Below are 17,289 nucleotides of genomic sequence, written 5' to 3' on the forward strand. Positions count from 1 at the left end.
CTTGAGCCCTTGGATCATGGCCCTGGGTGGGTGGGTGGGTGCGTCCACAGCATACCATTCCAGAGCCACCCCATCCCCACTCTGGGTAGCCCCGCTCTGACTAGCCACCCCCAGAGGGCAGCAGCCTCCTTAACACCTGTTGCTCCAGGCTGCCGGCCCCCAGAGAGGCTGCTCCTGAGCTGCCACACACTCCTTGCCCAGGACTGCCCCAAGGTGTGTGCAGGACCTCATCTCCCACTCTCTCTGCAAGGCTGGGGTCAGAAGGTCCTGGGGCTCATCCTTCTCAAACCACTCCTCCTCCCGGTCCCTGACCTGGGCTGAGAGTGGCAGAGGGACAGAGACTGCGACCTGGGGAGGGACGGAGCCTGCAGAGGAGACCCCTGCCTCTGGGCCCTTGTGCATGGCCCCCTGGGGATCTGGCTGGCCCTGGAGAGGCCCGCCCGGGGAGGATGTCTGGGGGCCTCTGCTGGGATTCCTGGCTTTAGAGTCTCAGAAGATGCCTTCAGAAGCCACCCAGCTCAAGTCAGGGCAGCTGAGCTGTATCAGTACTAGACACGGGGCGCTCGCCTGCGCCCTGGTCCACTCCCAGGCCCTGTTCTGCCGTGGAACCCAGACAGATGGCAGATGCAAACTGAGAGGAGGCAGGGAGCCCACGCAGGAACAGAAAGGCTGGGTTTCATCCCAGAGCCCCGAAAGACAGCGAGGGCAGGCGAGAGCTGGGCCTGGACTCTGGATGGCAGGCAGAGGGGTGCTACACAGCCTTCACCTTGAGGGCCAGCGAGACGGGACTGGGCTGCCTCCTGACCTGCTGTGTAGCCTGGGAGAGGCTGCTTCCCTCTCTGGGACCCATCCAGACCCAGGGACAATCAGGGATTCAGACACGGGGCCACGGGGGGGAACAATGGAGCCCTTGAAGGCCCTCCCCCCACATTGTGCTTGGCGGTGAGAGGTGGCTCTGGGTCGGGCCCTGGACTTAGCTGGGTGCACACTCAGGAGGGCCGTGTCCAGCTGGCCAGCAGGTGGAAAGGCTCAGAAGGACTTGTTTCCTGGCCTGGAAAAGGTAAGATGTCACCAGGAGACCATGGGTGGGGTGCCCTTTAGGGCTGAGCGGCACATTCTTCACTCTGGGTCCCTGGTCCCAGGGGCCTAGGCACAACTCTGGAAACAGCCAACCCCGAGATGACAGGTTCTGGGCCTGACTGTCCCTCCATTCTGAGGGTCTGTCCATCTCAGGCCCCCTGCCCTCAAAAGAGCCAGATGGGTGACACCTCTGGTGCAGTGTGACTTGAGGGCAGGAGGAGGTAGAGGCAGTCTGCCCCCATCCCTCTGGAGGCTGCTAGGCTAGCTGATGAGAAAGGAGGGAAGGGGTGGCCCCTAGCAGCTGGGACCCCTCAGGCCGTGTGGGGCTGGCCAGCCCCCGCCAGCTCAGCAGCTGCAGTGTGTCCAGAGGCCCGGGGCCTTGGGCTCTTCAGTCCTGGGCGGAGGCTGGGGAGCCCCACCTTCTCCACATGGGCAGACAGACTGGTTGGAACACCTGCCTGCTGTCCACCTTGCTCCTGGACTGGCCTTTATGTAGCCGTGGGCATCTTCCTAAACCCCCACTTGTGGGCACCTGCCTCCTCAGATCTGGTTCCTGGAGGTGAGCAGAGAGCAGAGCAGACTCCTGTCCTCCAGGAGCAGGCCCTGCTGCGCCACAGATGTGAGTGAGTCGTCCGGGTCGGGGTGTGTGCAGGGCGGCTGGGCAGGCATCCTGACAAGGGGTTGCACAGCTGAGGGACACAGCTGGTCCTGTGGTGCGCTTGGCCCTCGGGGGAGCAGGCATTAGGGCATGACGGGGGTATGCAGGGCAGGAAAAGTGACAGTGCCGCAGACCAAGAAAGATGGCAGAGTGTGGGGCACATTGGCTTTACTGTGGCATTTTGGGGCAGCTCCAGGGTAGGCGGTTAGGAGGGGTGGGCAGTGGGGCACCCCATGGGGTCTGAGGGGTGTAGCATCCTGCCCTTGGCCAGCGGTGCAGCCTCCCGCCCTTGTTCCTCTTGACACCTTCCTCTGCCAGAGCCCACCGTTCTGCGGCCTGGGCTCCCCTGAGGCAGGAGCAGTCCCAGCCGCTCCACCGTGACTCACTCCCCAGGCTTGGCCCCACCACGCCCTCCACCCCTGCAGGAAGCCCCTCGCTTCCCAGGTTCAAGCTAGGATGGAACAGGCGGCCCTGGTTCCTCAGCAGACCCAGTGCTGTGGCAGAGCTCCATTGCTTCCGAGCATGCCGTGGGGAAGCCTCACTTCCCAGGGGAAGGCCACTGCGGGGGTGGGGTGGGGGTGGTACAAGGCAGAAGGCAGCGTACATGCGCGTGTGTGTGAAAGTGAGTGAGGATGAAGGATGGGTGTGCAGATGCATGTGTAAGTGTGTATCCATGTGTGAGAGGAGGACTACAGAGCTGGTCAGCTCTAGATTGGCAGGAGCAGGTCAGGTAATCATCCCTAAGGACCCATGAGGATATGGGTTTTGTTCGGAGAGCCCTGGGCTTCCTGGGACCCCACCTTGGGGTGCCTGCAGGAAAAGGGAAATGGGGGTAGGCAGCTGGGAGGGGAACCTGGTCACTAACTGGTGTCTACACAGTGTGGGAGGCTGTGGTGTACCCTGGAGTTGCTGGGGGCAGGTGAAGGTGGCAGAGGAGCCCCAGGCCTGGGTTCTGGGCACCTGAGGTAGGGGAGGTATACACCTCTCACTGGCCGGGGGTCCAGGTAGGACATGACTGGGGCATCTAGGATGGGCCTGGAGTGGGCAGGGATGTGGAGGACCACCTGCAGAAGCATCAAAAAGCTGACAAGGGGAGATCTGAGCAGCTAAGGCCCGGCTGTGGGGAGAGCAGCCTTGGGGGCTTGGCGCCAGTGGAGGCAGGGAGAAATTCCTCTGGGCATGCAGTGTTAGGACCCGAGCAGCGGGAGGTGCTGCAGCATCACTCAGAACTGTCCCCGGCAGGGTACTTGGGTGGGCACACAGCAGGAGACAGACCCTAGCTTGGAGGCCCGCAGAAGTGGGGTTTCTGGAACAGGCCCCGGTCCTTTATAAAGACCACAGTCTCCCGGGGTTGAGTCCACCTTGGGCTTCTTGAAGGTGCTCATATGTCAAGGAGGGACCACCTAGTGTCCGCTGCACCCAGGAGTCCTCAGGAAGGGGAAGAGGCTACCTGCAGTGCTGAGATTCCCAGGGAAGGGTTCCATCAGTCCTCTCGGTGAGCCGAGCACTCTGGAGTGGGGAGCAGGCCAGCAGCCCCACCGCAGGCAGAGGAAGCCCGCCCACAGCGCGAGGGGGCACGTGGAGGAAGCTAGGCTGGGGTGGGAAGGAAGTGGCTGGGCAGGCCTGGCCTCACTGTACTGCAGGAGGTGGCCCTGGGCACCTCTGGGTCCCAGTCTCTGACCAGCCCCTCAGGGCTTTCATTCATATCAGGGGTGGAAGGAGCTTGAAGGAGAGAGTGCCTAGCTGCCCACCTCTGCAGAAGCCACTCTGTCGGTGCCAGAACCAGGGGTAGAGGGCCCAGCTCACCCCAGCACAGGTCATCCTGATGCCCCTGGAGCCCAGAGTGCGCCTCCCACCCTCCTCCCAATAGGGCGCCTCCTCGGGCAGCTCTGGGTGGAGATGACCCCAGCCCCCTTCACGGGGAGCCCCAGCATGTGCCCTGCTCACTGGCCAGTCCCCCCTCCCTCCCCAGCTCAGCCTCCGCTGAGCACTCCCAGGCCTGCCCCTTCCCAGGCCTTGACCCCAGGTGCACCTGGTCCTCTGTCCTGGGTGGCCCCCACCCACACTTGCTGTAACATGTAGCTCTGGGGGGGATTCCCTCTGAACAGATGCCAAGATCCCTCCCAACAAATGCCAAGAACTTGTTCCCTGAGGGGCCAGCACCCCCTCATACACCTTCTCCTGCTGGCCCAGCCAGGGCTAAGCCCCCACGGGCTGCCTCTTCCCGTTAGCACCAGACATCTGTGGGCCTGGCCTTTGCCTCCCACTTCTCCAGCTCTGTGTTGGGGTCCTTGCACCCCACAGCCCCAGGACTGGTCACTAGTGAAAGTCCCTGCTCTGTACATGAAGCTTCCAGACACAGAGGAGTCCGTTCCAGATGGGAAAAGATAGGGAGAAGGAGCTTGTAGTGCTGGGGTAGGAAGCCACTTTAAATACGGTCTCATTTTACAACGCCTGTGCTTTACAGAGAAACTGAAGAGACCAGGGAGAGTTCTCATTTGCCCCCAAGCCCAGTTCCCCCCTGGCATGCTCGTCACAACCGGTGCATCAATACCAATACGTTGCCAGTAACCAAAGGCGCCTCCCTTTGCACCTGTGTCCTTTTGCTCTCCTGAGAACCCCTGAGGGGTGGCTGTCCCATGTCTCCTTAGCCCCTCTTGGGGTGACTTCCTCAGATTTCCTTAGTTTTTGGTGCCCTTGGAATTTTGCAGGTCAGGTAGTTTGTAAAAGCCCCTCCTGGAACTTGTTTCAATATATCTCATGATTGCCTGTGGCGAGGGTTTGGGAAGAAGGCCTCAGGGGCAGCAAGCTCTGTGGTCTCAGCGCACCTTCTCATTTTGGGCGGGGATCTCTGTCACAGCCTGCTGTCTGTCAGGCACCCTCCTTTCCTCCCTGCTGTGCTCTCTGGAGGAACGCCCTCTTGGAGGTCACAGGCGGCATGAATATTTAGAGTTCCCTTCTCCCCCATTTAGTTGGTTATTGTATCATTTGTATCACTGGGAACTCATATTTTTTACCTTGGGCTATAATCTGTAAACCAGTCTATAATAGTACTTTGCTTTATTGGCTGAATTGATCTGGTTTCAGACACTGGGATCTACTTCCTTCAGCTCCCATGTTGTGTCCCTTTGACTAGCCTCCATTAGTGAGAGTGTGTGTGTGTGTGTTAGCACTTCCTTCCTCTGACACCAAGAGATGCTTCAGGCTCATTTCCTGTTGCTGCCCTGCAACCAGCTGTTTATCCACTAGCCCAGTTTTCTTTATTGGAGAGTGGGACCAAGGTGTGTTCATCGCTGTGGGGTGTTTTTCCATATAGGCCTGACAGGTACGGTGTATATGCAAGTGCCTCTTGTCCATACTGAGCTGAAGGTGAGTTCAGACCTACATAGCCAATGCTAAGCCATGACCACGTGGAACATTCCAGCCCTCTCCTCTCACTTGTCTGTAATCCCCACACAGTGAGAACCCGGGCGGGCCTGCTCCCCATCCGCCCGTGGTTCAGGCCAAGTGCGCAGGAGCACAGAGCGCCTGGCAGGGTACTGGGCTGGCCTCGCAGGCAGGCGAGTGGAGGGACTGGACGAGGGGCGGGGCTGTGGGCCGGACGGGATGGGTACTAGCAGAAGCCTGATGTGGGCGGAGCGGCGGGTTTCCACGTTGCGGGGAGCGAAAGGGGGTTGCTGGTGAGCTGGGGCCAGGGACGCTGGGCATTTTACTCCAAAGTTGGGGGGAGTTGCAGGGGCACAGTTCGATGGGCTCCTGAAGGTGCCGAGCGGAGGCGAGGTAGGCCCAAGGGGCTGCCGGGCATCTCTCCTGATGAAGCAGACGGAATGCGGGGCGGAGAGCTGTCCAATATAAGCCCACCTGGGATGGAAGCCAATTTGGAGGGAAATTTTGGGGTCCGGTCTTCTGGGATTTGCTGTGCCTACTGGCATCCATGAGCCTATGTGGAGGTGGCAGCTGGCACTAGAAGTCTAGATTTGGGGGACCCAGTGCATGGCACTTAAGACAGTACCCAGAGCTGGTCAGCATCAGCCCCTGATCACAGAAAGATCCTGCTGTGGCTGGGTGTGTGACACAGGCCCTGCACACATGCACACAGGCATGGGCCCCTGCATCTACAGAGCCAGAGCCTCTGCCACACACCCAGAGCGTGCCTGAGCTCCCCAACTGGCCCAAGGGAAGGTGGGAGGTTTCTTCCTGCAAGGCTTGCACCCTCTTTTCTCCACATGACTCGTCTCTGGAGAGGCTGTAACTGCATCTGGGCCAGCCCCCCAGGGCAAAGTGTCATCCTTCACACCCCAGGGCAGGGTCCACCCAGTGCCATGCTAGAGCTGATCTCGAACAATCCTCCCGCCACCCGGTGCGTGTCTCCTGGCGTTGCTCATGGGCCCTGTGGGAGCATTTACACCACAGGAATCAGTGAACACTACACCACGGCTCTCCCACCAAGAGCCAGTTGTTAAAATGGCACACACGGCGGGTCGGGATTGTCCTGGCACCATCACCTTCCCTCCTGTTTCCCCACTGGCATCCACCTTGGAGGGGAGAGAAGTCAGGACTGCTCTGCCATCCCTTTTCTGGGTTCCTGCACCTGGGGCTGTGGGCCCCAGCCTCCTGTGATGTGGGACTGTCGAGGTCAGGGATGGGGACAGGTCCTGAAAGAGGGCTGAGGTTCAACCTGAGGAAGAACGTCCAGCTGAGTTCACCAAGACCTCCATGGGGGTCATTCCTTCTTGAGGCAGTTTCCGTATCAAACGTGGCTTGGAGGGCTGGGCATGTGCCAGTCTATGTACCTGTGAACGTGTGCCTGTACACAAGTGTGTTGCACAGATGACTGTGTATATACGTGTGCACTTGTATACTTGTGTTTGCATGTGTGTGGCTCTGAGAGGGGCGTTGCACACAGATGTAAGGAAATAGGGTCACTTCCCCAGGAATCCCGGCTGCCCCCTCTTCCTGCCCCCACCCCTTGCTCCGGGAGGACCCAGCTCAATAAAGAGGCCGGGAGACCTGTTCGCCCCTGCTGTTCTATCCCACACCTGCCCACTCTGCTTCCCAGGCCTGTTTGAGAAAGAGGGGACCAAAAGCATCAGGGGTCTTCAGCTCCCAAACTGCACAGGAGCAGGTACTGGTGTGAAGGAAGGCGGGTGGGTGTTAGGAGGCTTCAGCCCCCTCCCCAGAGGCACGGGGGTACAGGAGTGTGTGCTCCTGCCCACTGAGCCCCTTCTAGGCACAGGCCCCCTCAGAGGTAGCTGATCCAAGAGGAGCACTGGTCCAGGGCCTGGCCAGGGGCCACAGGGCTGTCTGAGTGTCTCAGGTGCCTGAGTGTAGTTGTGCGTGGGCTTCATGGTGTTTGAGGGCCTTGCTGCACATGGCGCCACCTTGAACAGACACCTCGGCTTACCTCTGCCCTCAGCCAGGCTGTGCAGGGGACACGGGAGTGTTGCAATAAGAGGGAGTCGCAGCCTGGAGGGTGGGCACCAGTCTCTGGCATAGCCGAACCGGTGGAGGTGAGGGGAGCATGGCCGTGATCCTGCGTGAACATCCTCTTTAGGCTGTGGAGGGAGCTGGGAGGGGGCACTGTTGGGAGATCTGGAACTGAGAGGGCTGGAGGCTGAGAGAGCCCCTGGGTCTGGAGGTGGATGGGATCGGGGTGTGATGGGGAAGCAGTAGGACACCGGAGGCTGAGGGAGGGCCACTGGGACTCGGGGCCTGGGGAACTGTGGGCTGATGGGGACTGGAGTGGCTGCAGAGTGAAGGCCAGGCAGACGGGGGCTCAGCCCCTGGTGGGCCCCTGGCACACTGGAAACAGGACTCCAGCAACCGGGGTGCTGCAAGGTGGGAGCAGGCACCTTGAGGTGAGGCTGCTCTGCTTTCTGGTTGCCCCTATAGAGGCAGCTCACCCGATGGGATGGACTCCCTGTTGCTCTCAGGGCCTGGGTGGGGTCCTCACAGGCTGGGGGATGAGCATGTCTTGCCCAGAGCCCTGCTTTCCTGCAGGGTGGGGGAGGGCAGGAGGGACTGGCTTTGTTTCAGGCCACAGAGACCTGGGGCCAGGTCTTGGGGCAGCCAGGGCATGTGCTCAGCAAGGTGGCCCAGCATCTGTCCTTGTAGGCTCTGTCCTCTGGCTGCAGAGGCCCCAGCCTCTCCCTGTATCCATCCTAGGGGCAGGGTCAGGACTTGGGGTGAGAGTGGTACTCCTGGAGGGGCTCTGGTGCCACCGTCCATCCCCTCCACCCCACCCCATCAGCCCTTGCCCCATTTGTCCTTGCCCAAGGTTGAGCTCCTGCTGGTGACCTGCAGGTCTCATCCCCCGCCCCTATGACCAACATGAGCTGGAGTTTCCTGACGCGGCTGCTGGAAGAAATCCACAACCACTCCACGTTTGTGGGCAAGGTGTGGCTCACGGTGCTGGTGGTCTTCCGCATCGTGCTCACCGCCGTGGGCGGCGAGTCCATCTACTCCGATGAGCAGACCAAGTTCACGTGCAACACGCGGCAGCCAGGCTGCGACAACGTCTGCTACGACGCCTTCGCACCCCTGTCCCACGTGCGCTTCTGGGTCTTCCAGATTGTGGTCATCTCCACGCCCTCCGTCATGTACCTGGGCTACGCTGTGCACCGCCTGGCCCGCGCCTCCCAGGATGAGCGCCGTCGCGCCTCTCGCCGCCGCCCCGGCCGCCGCGCACCCCGCGCTCCCCTGCCATTGCCCCCACCACCCCACCCGGGCTGGCCCGAGCCTGCCGACCTGGGCGAGGAGGAACCCATGCTGGGCCTGGGTGAAGAGGACGAAGACCCGGGAGTGGCCGAGGGCCTGGGTGAAGATGACGAGGCTGAGGACACGGGGGCGGCCAAGGGCGCAGGAGGGGACACAAAGGTGGCGGGGGTCCCGGGTCCCACAGGGCAGCATGACGGCAGGCGGCGCATCCAGCGCGAGGGGCTGATGCGCGTGTACGTCGCCCAGCTGGTGGCGCGGGCCGCCTTCGAGGTGGCCTTCCTGGTGGGCCAGTACCTTCTGTATGGTTTCGAGGTGCGGCCCTTCTTCGCATGTAGCCGCCAGCCCTGTCCCCATGTGGTTGACTGCTTCGTGTCACGGCCCACCGAGAAGACGGTCTTCCTGCTGGTCATGTACGTGGTCAGCTGCCTCTGTCTGCTGCTCAACCTCTGTGAGATGGCGCACCTGGGCCTCGGCAGCGCGCAGGACGCTGTGCGCGGCCGCCGCCCACTGCCCACCTCCCCCGGCCCCATGCCCCGGCCGCCTCCCTGCGCTCTGCCCGCTGCACCTTCAGGCCTGGCCTGCCCGCCTGACTATAGCCTGGTGGTTCGCACAGCTGAGCGTGCACGCGCCCAGGACCAGGACCTGGCCAGCCTGGCCCTGCAGGCGCTGCAGGACCGGCGGGCACTTGGGGACCTTGACAGTCCACCTGGCCCGGGCCTCCCAGCGAACGCCCGGGGGCCCCCGAAGGCTGGCGCCCCTGCGTCTGGGTCTGGCAGTGCCACGTCAGGGGGCACTGTGGGGGGCCAAGGTCGGCAGGGGATCAAACCCAGGATGGGCTCTGAGAAAGGCAGCGGGAGCAGCAGCAGGGAGGGTAAGACCACCGTGTGGATCTGAGGCCTCACCTTGGCTGCTCTGCATCTTCCCTCCTCCCCAGGGCAGAGGCAGGGGGTTCTGGGGGAAGTCTAGGGGCTGGACACCACCTAAGGCGCAGAGCGCAACCTGCCCTCCTCTTCCTCAGCTGGCTGCTCACCCCCTCCGGAGGGGATACAGGGCACCAACCTTCTCTGCATCACCATCCCTCCCTGCTTGAGCCCTGTCTTCCTCCAGGGTAGGGTGGGCAGCCTGGGAACCAAGAAGGGCCCCCATCTCTGACCCATAAGCCCTGATGGGGGATAGGACTGTGGCTGGGGCACTGCCCTCCTCCCAGAGCCACCCAGCTGGCCACCCAGCTGGCCCCTTCAGGACAAGGGAACCTCCAGGCAGGAGCTCTACCCATCCTGCCCTGCTTCCCTGCAGAAGCCAGTGGGTGACTGCCCAGGGGTGCCTGGCCTGGGTGTTGAGGGGTTTTGTGCCTATCCCCACTCCCTGCCTAGCAAATAGGGTTCCTTTCCTAGCACCCGCACTCTTCTAGTCCATGTTCTGGTTCTTGCAGAGCTAGAGGCAATGCCAGGTCTTCCTGATGCAGAAGGAAAAACAGTGAGCACAGTGGTGGGAAGCCGCACCCAGTGCTGGTCGGCACCACTTCACGCCTCGCCCCCACCAGGTCCCAAGTGTGAGCTGCCTCCAGTGCAGCTGGGACTGTGCCCTGCTCCCTGTTTCCGCCCAGACAGGTCTGGGGCTAAGGCCTTGCATGGGCTGGTTGGATGGGACCATGCCCTCTCCACCTCTGTGCTGGCCTGGTGTGGCCCCTTCCTTGGGCACATACTTGAAATGCTGAAGACACTGGCCTCCCTTGCCACTCAGACCAACAGGGTGGTGGTCAGGGGCTATGACTTGGCCACGCTGAGGGAAGGGACTCTGAAGCTCCTGTCACAGCCTCTTCCCTCCAGCCCCCTCTCCAACTCAGACACAGCCTCCAAACAAAGGGAGTGAAATAAAACTAACTTTTGTTTACAGCCCCATGTGTGTGTGTGCTTGTATGCATGTGGGGTGTGGTGTGTGCACGTGTCTGAGTACACACATATGCCTGTGTGTGCGTGTCCACCAGTGGCCTCTGGGGACACATGGCTCAACTCTAGGATGACTGGGAGAGGAAGCCACTCTTCAGGGACCATCCAGGGAGCAAGGCCCAGGCTGAGCCCCTGCAGCCCCCTGGAACACTCGGGTGCCACTCTGTGCCAGGCAACAGGCTTGGCCCAGAGGAAAGGGATGCGGCTGGAGAACAAAGAACAGCCAGGCGTGCATGCTTAGAGCCCAAGGTGGTAGGGCAGAGGACAGAGGGGCGGTCCTATCTCTGGCCCTGGCATTATCCAGATGCTGGCCAAAGCCTGCAGTGGCAGCTTTCGTGGAGAGCAAAGGTGAGCACAGTAGGGAAAACAGCTGCTGCCAGCAAGGAGCCAGCCTGGTCTAGACTTCAGTGACCCCTTCTGACTCTCAGTCTCCCTCCAGCCCACGGCAGACCCTCAGAGGTCCTCTCAGACTGCAGACCCTCTCTGGGGTCCCAGGGCCAATCTCCAAGCCCACATGAACCCCAACCTAGCCTGCCTCTGGTCGGATGCCAAATGCAGACTGAGTCTCTTTCCCTTGTGGGGTCAGACTGGCTGGCCAGAGGTGCCAAGTGAGCCTTGGCCCCAGGTAAGCCCCACCCCCACGAAGTCCCAGATGTCAGTGCCGGAAGCAGAGCCTCAGAGGGAAAGTGCATCCAGATCCAGAGCAGGGATTGACCATTTTCCTCCCCAAGGGAGGAAAGTCTAAGGATCTGGCAGCCCTGGCAGAGTTGGGGGCTGTCACACAGTCGTCGCAAGGAAGACGGGGTCTGTGGTGGGCAACATGCCGTCCAGCCATGTCTGGCTCCTGTCAGTGCGACTGGAGGCAGTGAGCAGCGGAGCCGGGGAGGGACATCCGCAAGGCACCGCTGTGGGTGAACACCTTGCTGTGGCCCCTCCACGGCCTCCCTGCGGACAGCATCCTGCAGCCAGTGGAGGCCCCGCAGGACCTCAGGAGCTCAGGGGGATGCATGGGCATTCCAGGCGGGGAATGGTGGGAGACTCGGGGTTCAGAACCACCCTAGTGACAGAAGGCTGGTGAGGAAGGCAGGTGTCCACTTCCAGCATGGCTCGGAGGTCGGTTCAATCCCGAAGGTCAGTGCTCCCACATCTCAAGGCTGTGAGGCACCCTTGATGGTGACAGGGTCTCATAAGGGGTGGAAGGTGGGACAGGAACACTCAGCATCTGCCTGAGAAGCCGCCTTATGTCAGCAGACAGGGAGCCCCTGGGCAGGTTTGTGTTTGGGAAGAACATTCTTGATTTCACTGTGACAGTGTCCAGGGAAGCCTCCTCCCACCCATAGAAAGGGAGCTTTAGGTCATGCTCAAGGGGCCAGGACCTCATTCTCTGGGCCTTTCCTGAGTAAAGTAACATCAGGATCTCACCCTCTCTAACTTGACTTGATTCCCTGGTGTAGCTGCAGCCTGGACTGCCTGGTGGGGCCAGGGCTGGCTTAACGATCTCCTCACTCACTGAGGTGGGGGTCCATGCTGGGGTCCCTTGATGTGCTTTGGACCTCCTTAGAGCAAAGTGGCCCAGCAAAGGCCAACTGACTCTTATCACCATCCCTGAAGGCACGTCATTTCACATCACTGCAGTCATAGGCCTGCAGGATCCCTCTCAGTGGGCCAGTGACACATCTTAAGGGCACATGGCATAGTTTCCGTAGGCCCCCTAGCCAGGTGCGAAGCTCAGCACAGCCCCCCACCATGTGTGAGCTCGGGGCCTGTGCTGACACTGCCCCCTTCTTTTGCCACAGTTCTGGTATGAGTCCACAATTCCCCCTAGGCCGTGCAGCCTGTCCAGTGTCCAGCATCTCAGTCCTCCCACTCCTAACTGGTTCAAAGATGCAGTTTGAGGCTTTTGGGTCCCAGGAGGACGACTCTGCCCAGGGGCTGCTAGGCAAGTCTATGCTGCATGTCTGCGACACGGAAGTCGGGTGGGGTCAGCTTGTGAGTCTCTGTGTGCAGTGGGTTGGTCCACCACCAGTCTAGATGTTGGGGTGAAGGTGTGTTTTTAGATGAAATTAACATCAACCATCTGGGGACTTTGATAAAGCAGACCCTTCTCCCTAGTGTGGGTGGCCCTTATCCAATCTTTGCTGCCTTAAGGTCAAAGACAGGCTCCCAAAGAGGTGATTCAGCCTCCAGACTGCCAGTGAGGATCACGTTCATGTGTCTGTTTGACTGGGTCCTGGGGTGCCCAGAACAAGCATGATCCCTGGACTGTATATGAGGGTGATTCTGGATCTGCACGCAGAGTAGAGCAGATGGGCCTCAGTGAGGGTGGGCCTCGTCCAGTCAGGTGAAGGCCCGAGAGGAACAAAAAGGCAGAGTCAGAGAGAACTCCGGCCCAACAGCCTGAGCTAGCGCACTGGTCGCCTGTCTTCAGACTCAGATTCAGGCTGGGTCCACACCACGGGCTCTCCTGAGTCTCTAGCTTGCAGACGGCAGATTTGGGGACTCCTTGGCCTCCACGGTTGAGTGAGCCAATTCCTTGTCTTCCTCTTCCTCTGTGTATCCTGAATTGGTTGTTTCTCTGGAGAACCTCAACTAACACACAGCCCATCAGCCAAAGGTTATCAAGAGCATACCAGCTGTGAGGAAAGCTGCAGATGGAGGCACTACTCTGGAAAGTATCTGTCAGCTCGGTCTGTGTAATACCATAGACTGGGTACTCAGACGACGACATTTCTTTCTCCCAGTACTGAAAACTGGAAGCCCGAGACCACGGTGTCAGTGCCTGAGCCCTCTCCTCCCTGGGACCTCACGTGGTCTTCCCTCGGTGCGTCTGCTCTCATTTCCTCTTCTTACAAGGACACTAGTCTGTTGGATTAAGGTGCACCCCAGGGACCTCATTGTACCTTTACCACCTCTTTAAAGGTCCCATCTCCAAACACAGCACCATTCTGAGGTCCTGGGAATTAGGGTTCCAAAATGTGAAGCTGGGGGGATGCAGTGCAACCCGCATTAGAAGGTGGACGTCAAACTAAAGCACAGGCCTCCTGTCTCAGGAACTTGGGGGCCTGGGTGCACCACTGCGGTTCTGTGTGTTTTGTGAGCTTCTGATGGGGCTGACTTAGGATTTAGTCATGTCCTCCCAATTGAGGTCACTAGCCATCTCAGCGTCATACCCCAATTTCTTGATGTTCTGGACAGTCATGACCATGATTTCATGGGTTCACTCCAGTATTTTAACAGGATGTCCATCTCCTATCTGCTGCTGCTGCTGCTAAGTAGCTTCAGTCGTGTCCGACTCTGCATGACCCCATAGACAGCAGCCCACCAGGCTCCCCTGTCCCTGGGATTCTCCAGGCAAGAACACTGGAGTGGGCTGCCATTTCCTTCTCCAATGCATGAAAGTGAAAAGTGAAAGTGAGTCGCTCAGTTGTGTCCGACTCAGCGATGCCATGGACTGCAGCCTACCAGGCTCCTCCGTCCATGGGATTTTCCAGGCAAGAGTACTAGAGTGGGGTGCCACTGCCTTCTCCGATCTCCTATCCAGGACACAGTATTTAAGATTCTCAGAGGTGGAGCCCAACCGCTAACCTTGGCACTTAACGCTCACATAACTACTTAGAAAACAGTGCCTCTTGGTGTCCAGGCGGCCGTGAGGGTGGAGAGCTGAGCAACCACTGCTCCTCGTCCCTCATCTCCTCTGCTCTGGAGCAGGCCGATGTGTGAAGCCTCGGTTTTCCCAACCCTGCTTCACTGCCTACTGGGGTCCTCAGGCTGTGTGGGCCCACCCAGGTCTGCACAGGGGCAGGGACAGGCCAGGGAGGTGGCTGGAGCAGGATCAGACAGAATGTCCTTGTCTCATTCTCATCCGTTTCCATGGCTGGAGCCAACTCACTGGCTGTCCAGGGAGCTCGTGGAGGGCTGCAGGGAAGGGGGTAACCAGAATGGGGGCAGCTTCCTTCTTCTGACTTTGGGAAGGGAGGAGGCCATGAGCAGAGAATAACAGGAAACAACCCCTGGCTGGCACCAGCTGGGAAACAGGGTCTGGGACCCCCAGGGCTGCTTATTTTTTAGCTCTTAGATCCCCACCCCTCGGGACAGCTCCAGGGCCTGTGGCCTCAGAGGAAGGAGGCTGTGCATGGGGTCCAGCAGCAACCTAAGCCCCCAGCTGGACCCAGGCCAGTGAGTGGGGTTCTCTGAGGGCACCCTGAGGCTTGGTTCCGAGTTCCCTCCACCCAGACCTGTAGGCATGAGAAGCCGCAGAGAGAGGACCAGAGGAGGAGCAGCCAGGCGGTGCCTACGTGCAGGTGTCCCTGCTGTCAGACTGGCCAGGCTGGTGCAGAGACCTGGGAAGGCTTCCTGGAGGGGGCGTGGAGCAGTGCTGGTTGGGAGGCTCTAGAATGGTGGGAGGTGCCGCCTGCTCTGTTCACAGAGGCAGCCACCAGCTGAGTGTGGCCCATGCAGTAAGGAGCGAAGTTTCATTTGACTTCATTTGAGTTAAATTGCACTGAAGCAGTCCTCAGTGGCAGCAGCAGCTCTGCTCAACCAAGTGGGCTGAGCCTGGCACTAGACTGGGAAGGTCAGGTCAGGCTCCAGGGGGCTCGGGGTCAGTCTGCTGGCCCTTGGTGCGGGTTGTGCTGGTGAGAGGCATGTTCTCTGCTGGCGAGGGATGGGGTGACGTGAGGCTGGAGGAATGCACCCCCATCCTGTGTTGTCCTCGAGTGGTTTCCTCCCTGCCCTCAACAGGGCTGGCAGGGAGGCGCTAGGCCACCCTTGGAACACAGGCCCAACAGAGCACGACCTTTTCCATGCAAGGCCAGTGAAACCACATTCCAGACCTGACTGGTCACAACCAGGAAGCTAGCTGGGAGGGGATCAAGGGCATGGGAAACCCAAGGGAGCTCCTTTTTGTTAATGAGGTAATTTTTGAAAAGCCCCTAAGGATGGGGGCTGGTTGTCAGGACCAACCTTGTGATTAGAGGGTTAGCACTTTCAGCCCCACGCCAACGTCTGGGGAGGGGTGAGGGGGTGGAGGTGAATCAATAGCCAATGGCTAATAATTTAATCACTCCTCTCTCTGTAATGAAGCCTCCATAAAACCCCAAGAGGACTGGGTTTACAGAGCTTCTTGGCTGGAGAACACACGGAGATTTAGGGCGAGCGGGTTGTGCTCAGGGCAGAGAAGTTCCACACCCCTTCCCACGTACCTTGTCCTTGGCATCTCTTCCATCTGGCTGTTCCTGAGTTATATCCTTAGATAGTAAATCAGTCATCTGGTAAGAAAATAGTTTCTTTGAGTTCTGTGAGCCACTCTGGCAAAATAACTGAACTCAAGGAGGGGGCTTTTTGGAACTTCTGATCTATAGCTGGCTGATCAGAAGCAAAGGTGCAACTTGGACTTTGACTTGGCATCTGAAGGCAAGGGGTGGGAAAATGTGCGGGCACAGTCTAATGGGATCCGATGCTATCTCCAGGTAGATGGATTAAAAATTGAATTAAAGTGTAAAACACCTGGCTGGTATCAGAAAATTGTGTCATGTGGGGAACTCTCCCCCTCTACCAACATTTAGTGATCAGAAGTGTCAGAAGTAAAGGACAGTGCCAGAGTATAAGATACACAGGAGTGTGAGTTCTACACAATAACTAAAGGAACTGAAAGTAGAGTCGCACACCTGTGTTCATGGTGTGTGCAAGAGTGTGTGTCTTAGTCGCTCCGTTGTGTCCGAATCTTTGAGACCCCATGGACCTTAGCCTGGAGGTGATGAAATTCCAGTTGAGCTATTTCTAATCCTAAAAGATGATGCTGGGAAAGTGCTACACTCAAGATGCCAGCAAATTTGGAAAACTCAGCAGTAGCCACAGGACTGGAAAAGGTCAGTTTTCATTCCAATCCCAAATAAAGGCAATGCCAAAGAATGCTCAAACTACTGCACAATTGCACTCATCTCACATGCTAGTAAAGTAATGCTCAAAATTCTCCAAGCCAGGCTTCAGCAATACATGAACTGTGAACTTCCAGATGTTCAAGCTGGTTTTAGAAAAGGCAGAGGAACTAGAGATCAAATTGCCAAGATCTGCTGGATCATGGAAAAAGCAAGAGAGTTCCAGAAAAACATCTACATCTGCTTTATTGACTATGCCAAAGCCTTTCACTGTGTGGATCATAGTAAACTGTGGAAAATTCTGAAAGAGATGGGAATACCAGACCACCTGACCTGCCTCTTGAGAAACCTATATGCAGGTCAGGAAGCAACAGTTAGAACTGGACATGGAACAACAGACTGGTTTCATATAGGAAAAGGAGTATGTCAAGGCTGTAAATTGTCACCCTGCTTATTTAACTTATATGCAGAGAACATCATGAGAAACACTGGGCTGGAAGAAGCACAAGCTGGAATCAAGATTGCTGGGAGAAATATCAATAACGTCAGATATGCAGATGACACCAACCTTATGGCAGAAAGTGAAGAGGAACTAAAAAGCCTGTTGATGAAAGTGAAAGAGGAGAGTGAAAAAGTTGGCTTAAAGCTCAACATTCAGAAAATGAAGATCATGGTATCTGGTCCCATTGCTTCATGGGAAATAGATGGAGAAACAGTGGAAACAGTGTCAGACTTTATATTTTTGGGGCTCCAAAATCACTGCAGATGGTGATTGAAGCCAGGAAATTACAAGATGCTTACTTCTTGGAAGAAAAGTTATGACCAACCTAGATAGCATATTGAAAAGCAGAGACATTACTTTGCCAACAAAGGTCCATCTAGTCAAGGCTATGGTTTTTCCAGTGGTCATGTATGGACGTGAGAGTTGGACTGTGAAGAAAGCTGAGCACCGAAGAATTGATGCTTTTGAACTGTGGTGTTGGAGAAGACTCCTGAGAGAGATCCAACC

The 17,289-nt window shown here is 58.3% G+C and overlaps 1 protein-coding gene across 2 annotated transcripts; it reads left to right on the forward strand.

Annotated features, from left to right (window-relative positions):
* Positions 1-411: 411 nt before the first annotated feature.
* On the forward strand, positions 412-10,350 carry GJC2 (gap junction protein gamma 2). Of its 2 annotated transcripts, none has more exons than XM_040241311.1 (2): positions 412-1,060; positions 8,016-10,350. In XM_040241311.1, exon 2 carries the CDS (start codon positions 8,060-8,062, stop codon positions 9,347-9,349), a length of 1,290 nt encoding a protein of 429 aa, XP_040097245.1. In that variant the 5' UTR covers positions 412-1,060; positions 8,016-8,059; the 3' UTR covers positions 9,350-10,350. The 2 variants fall into 2 exon arrangements, with proteins under 2 accessions (XP_040097245.1, XP_040097244.1); XM_040241310.1 differs by lacking the exon at positions 412-1,060 and adding an exon at positions 5,960-6,863.
* Positions 10,351-17,289: the final 6,939 nt, after the last annotated feature.

This window comes from Oryx dammah, unplaced genomic scaffold (genome assembly GCF_014754425.2).
Source record: "Oryx dammah isolate SB20612 unplaced genomic scaffold, SCBI_Odam_1.1 HiC_scaffold_5, whole genome shotgun sequence".
In the NCBI taxonomy this organism is placed as follows: Eukaryota; Metazoa; Chordata; class Mammalia; order Artiodactyla; family Bovidae; genus Oryx; species Oryx dammah.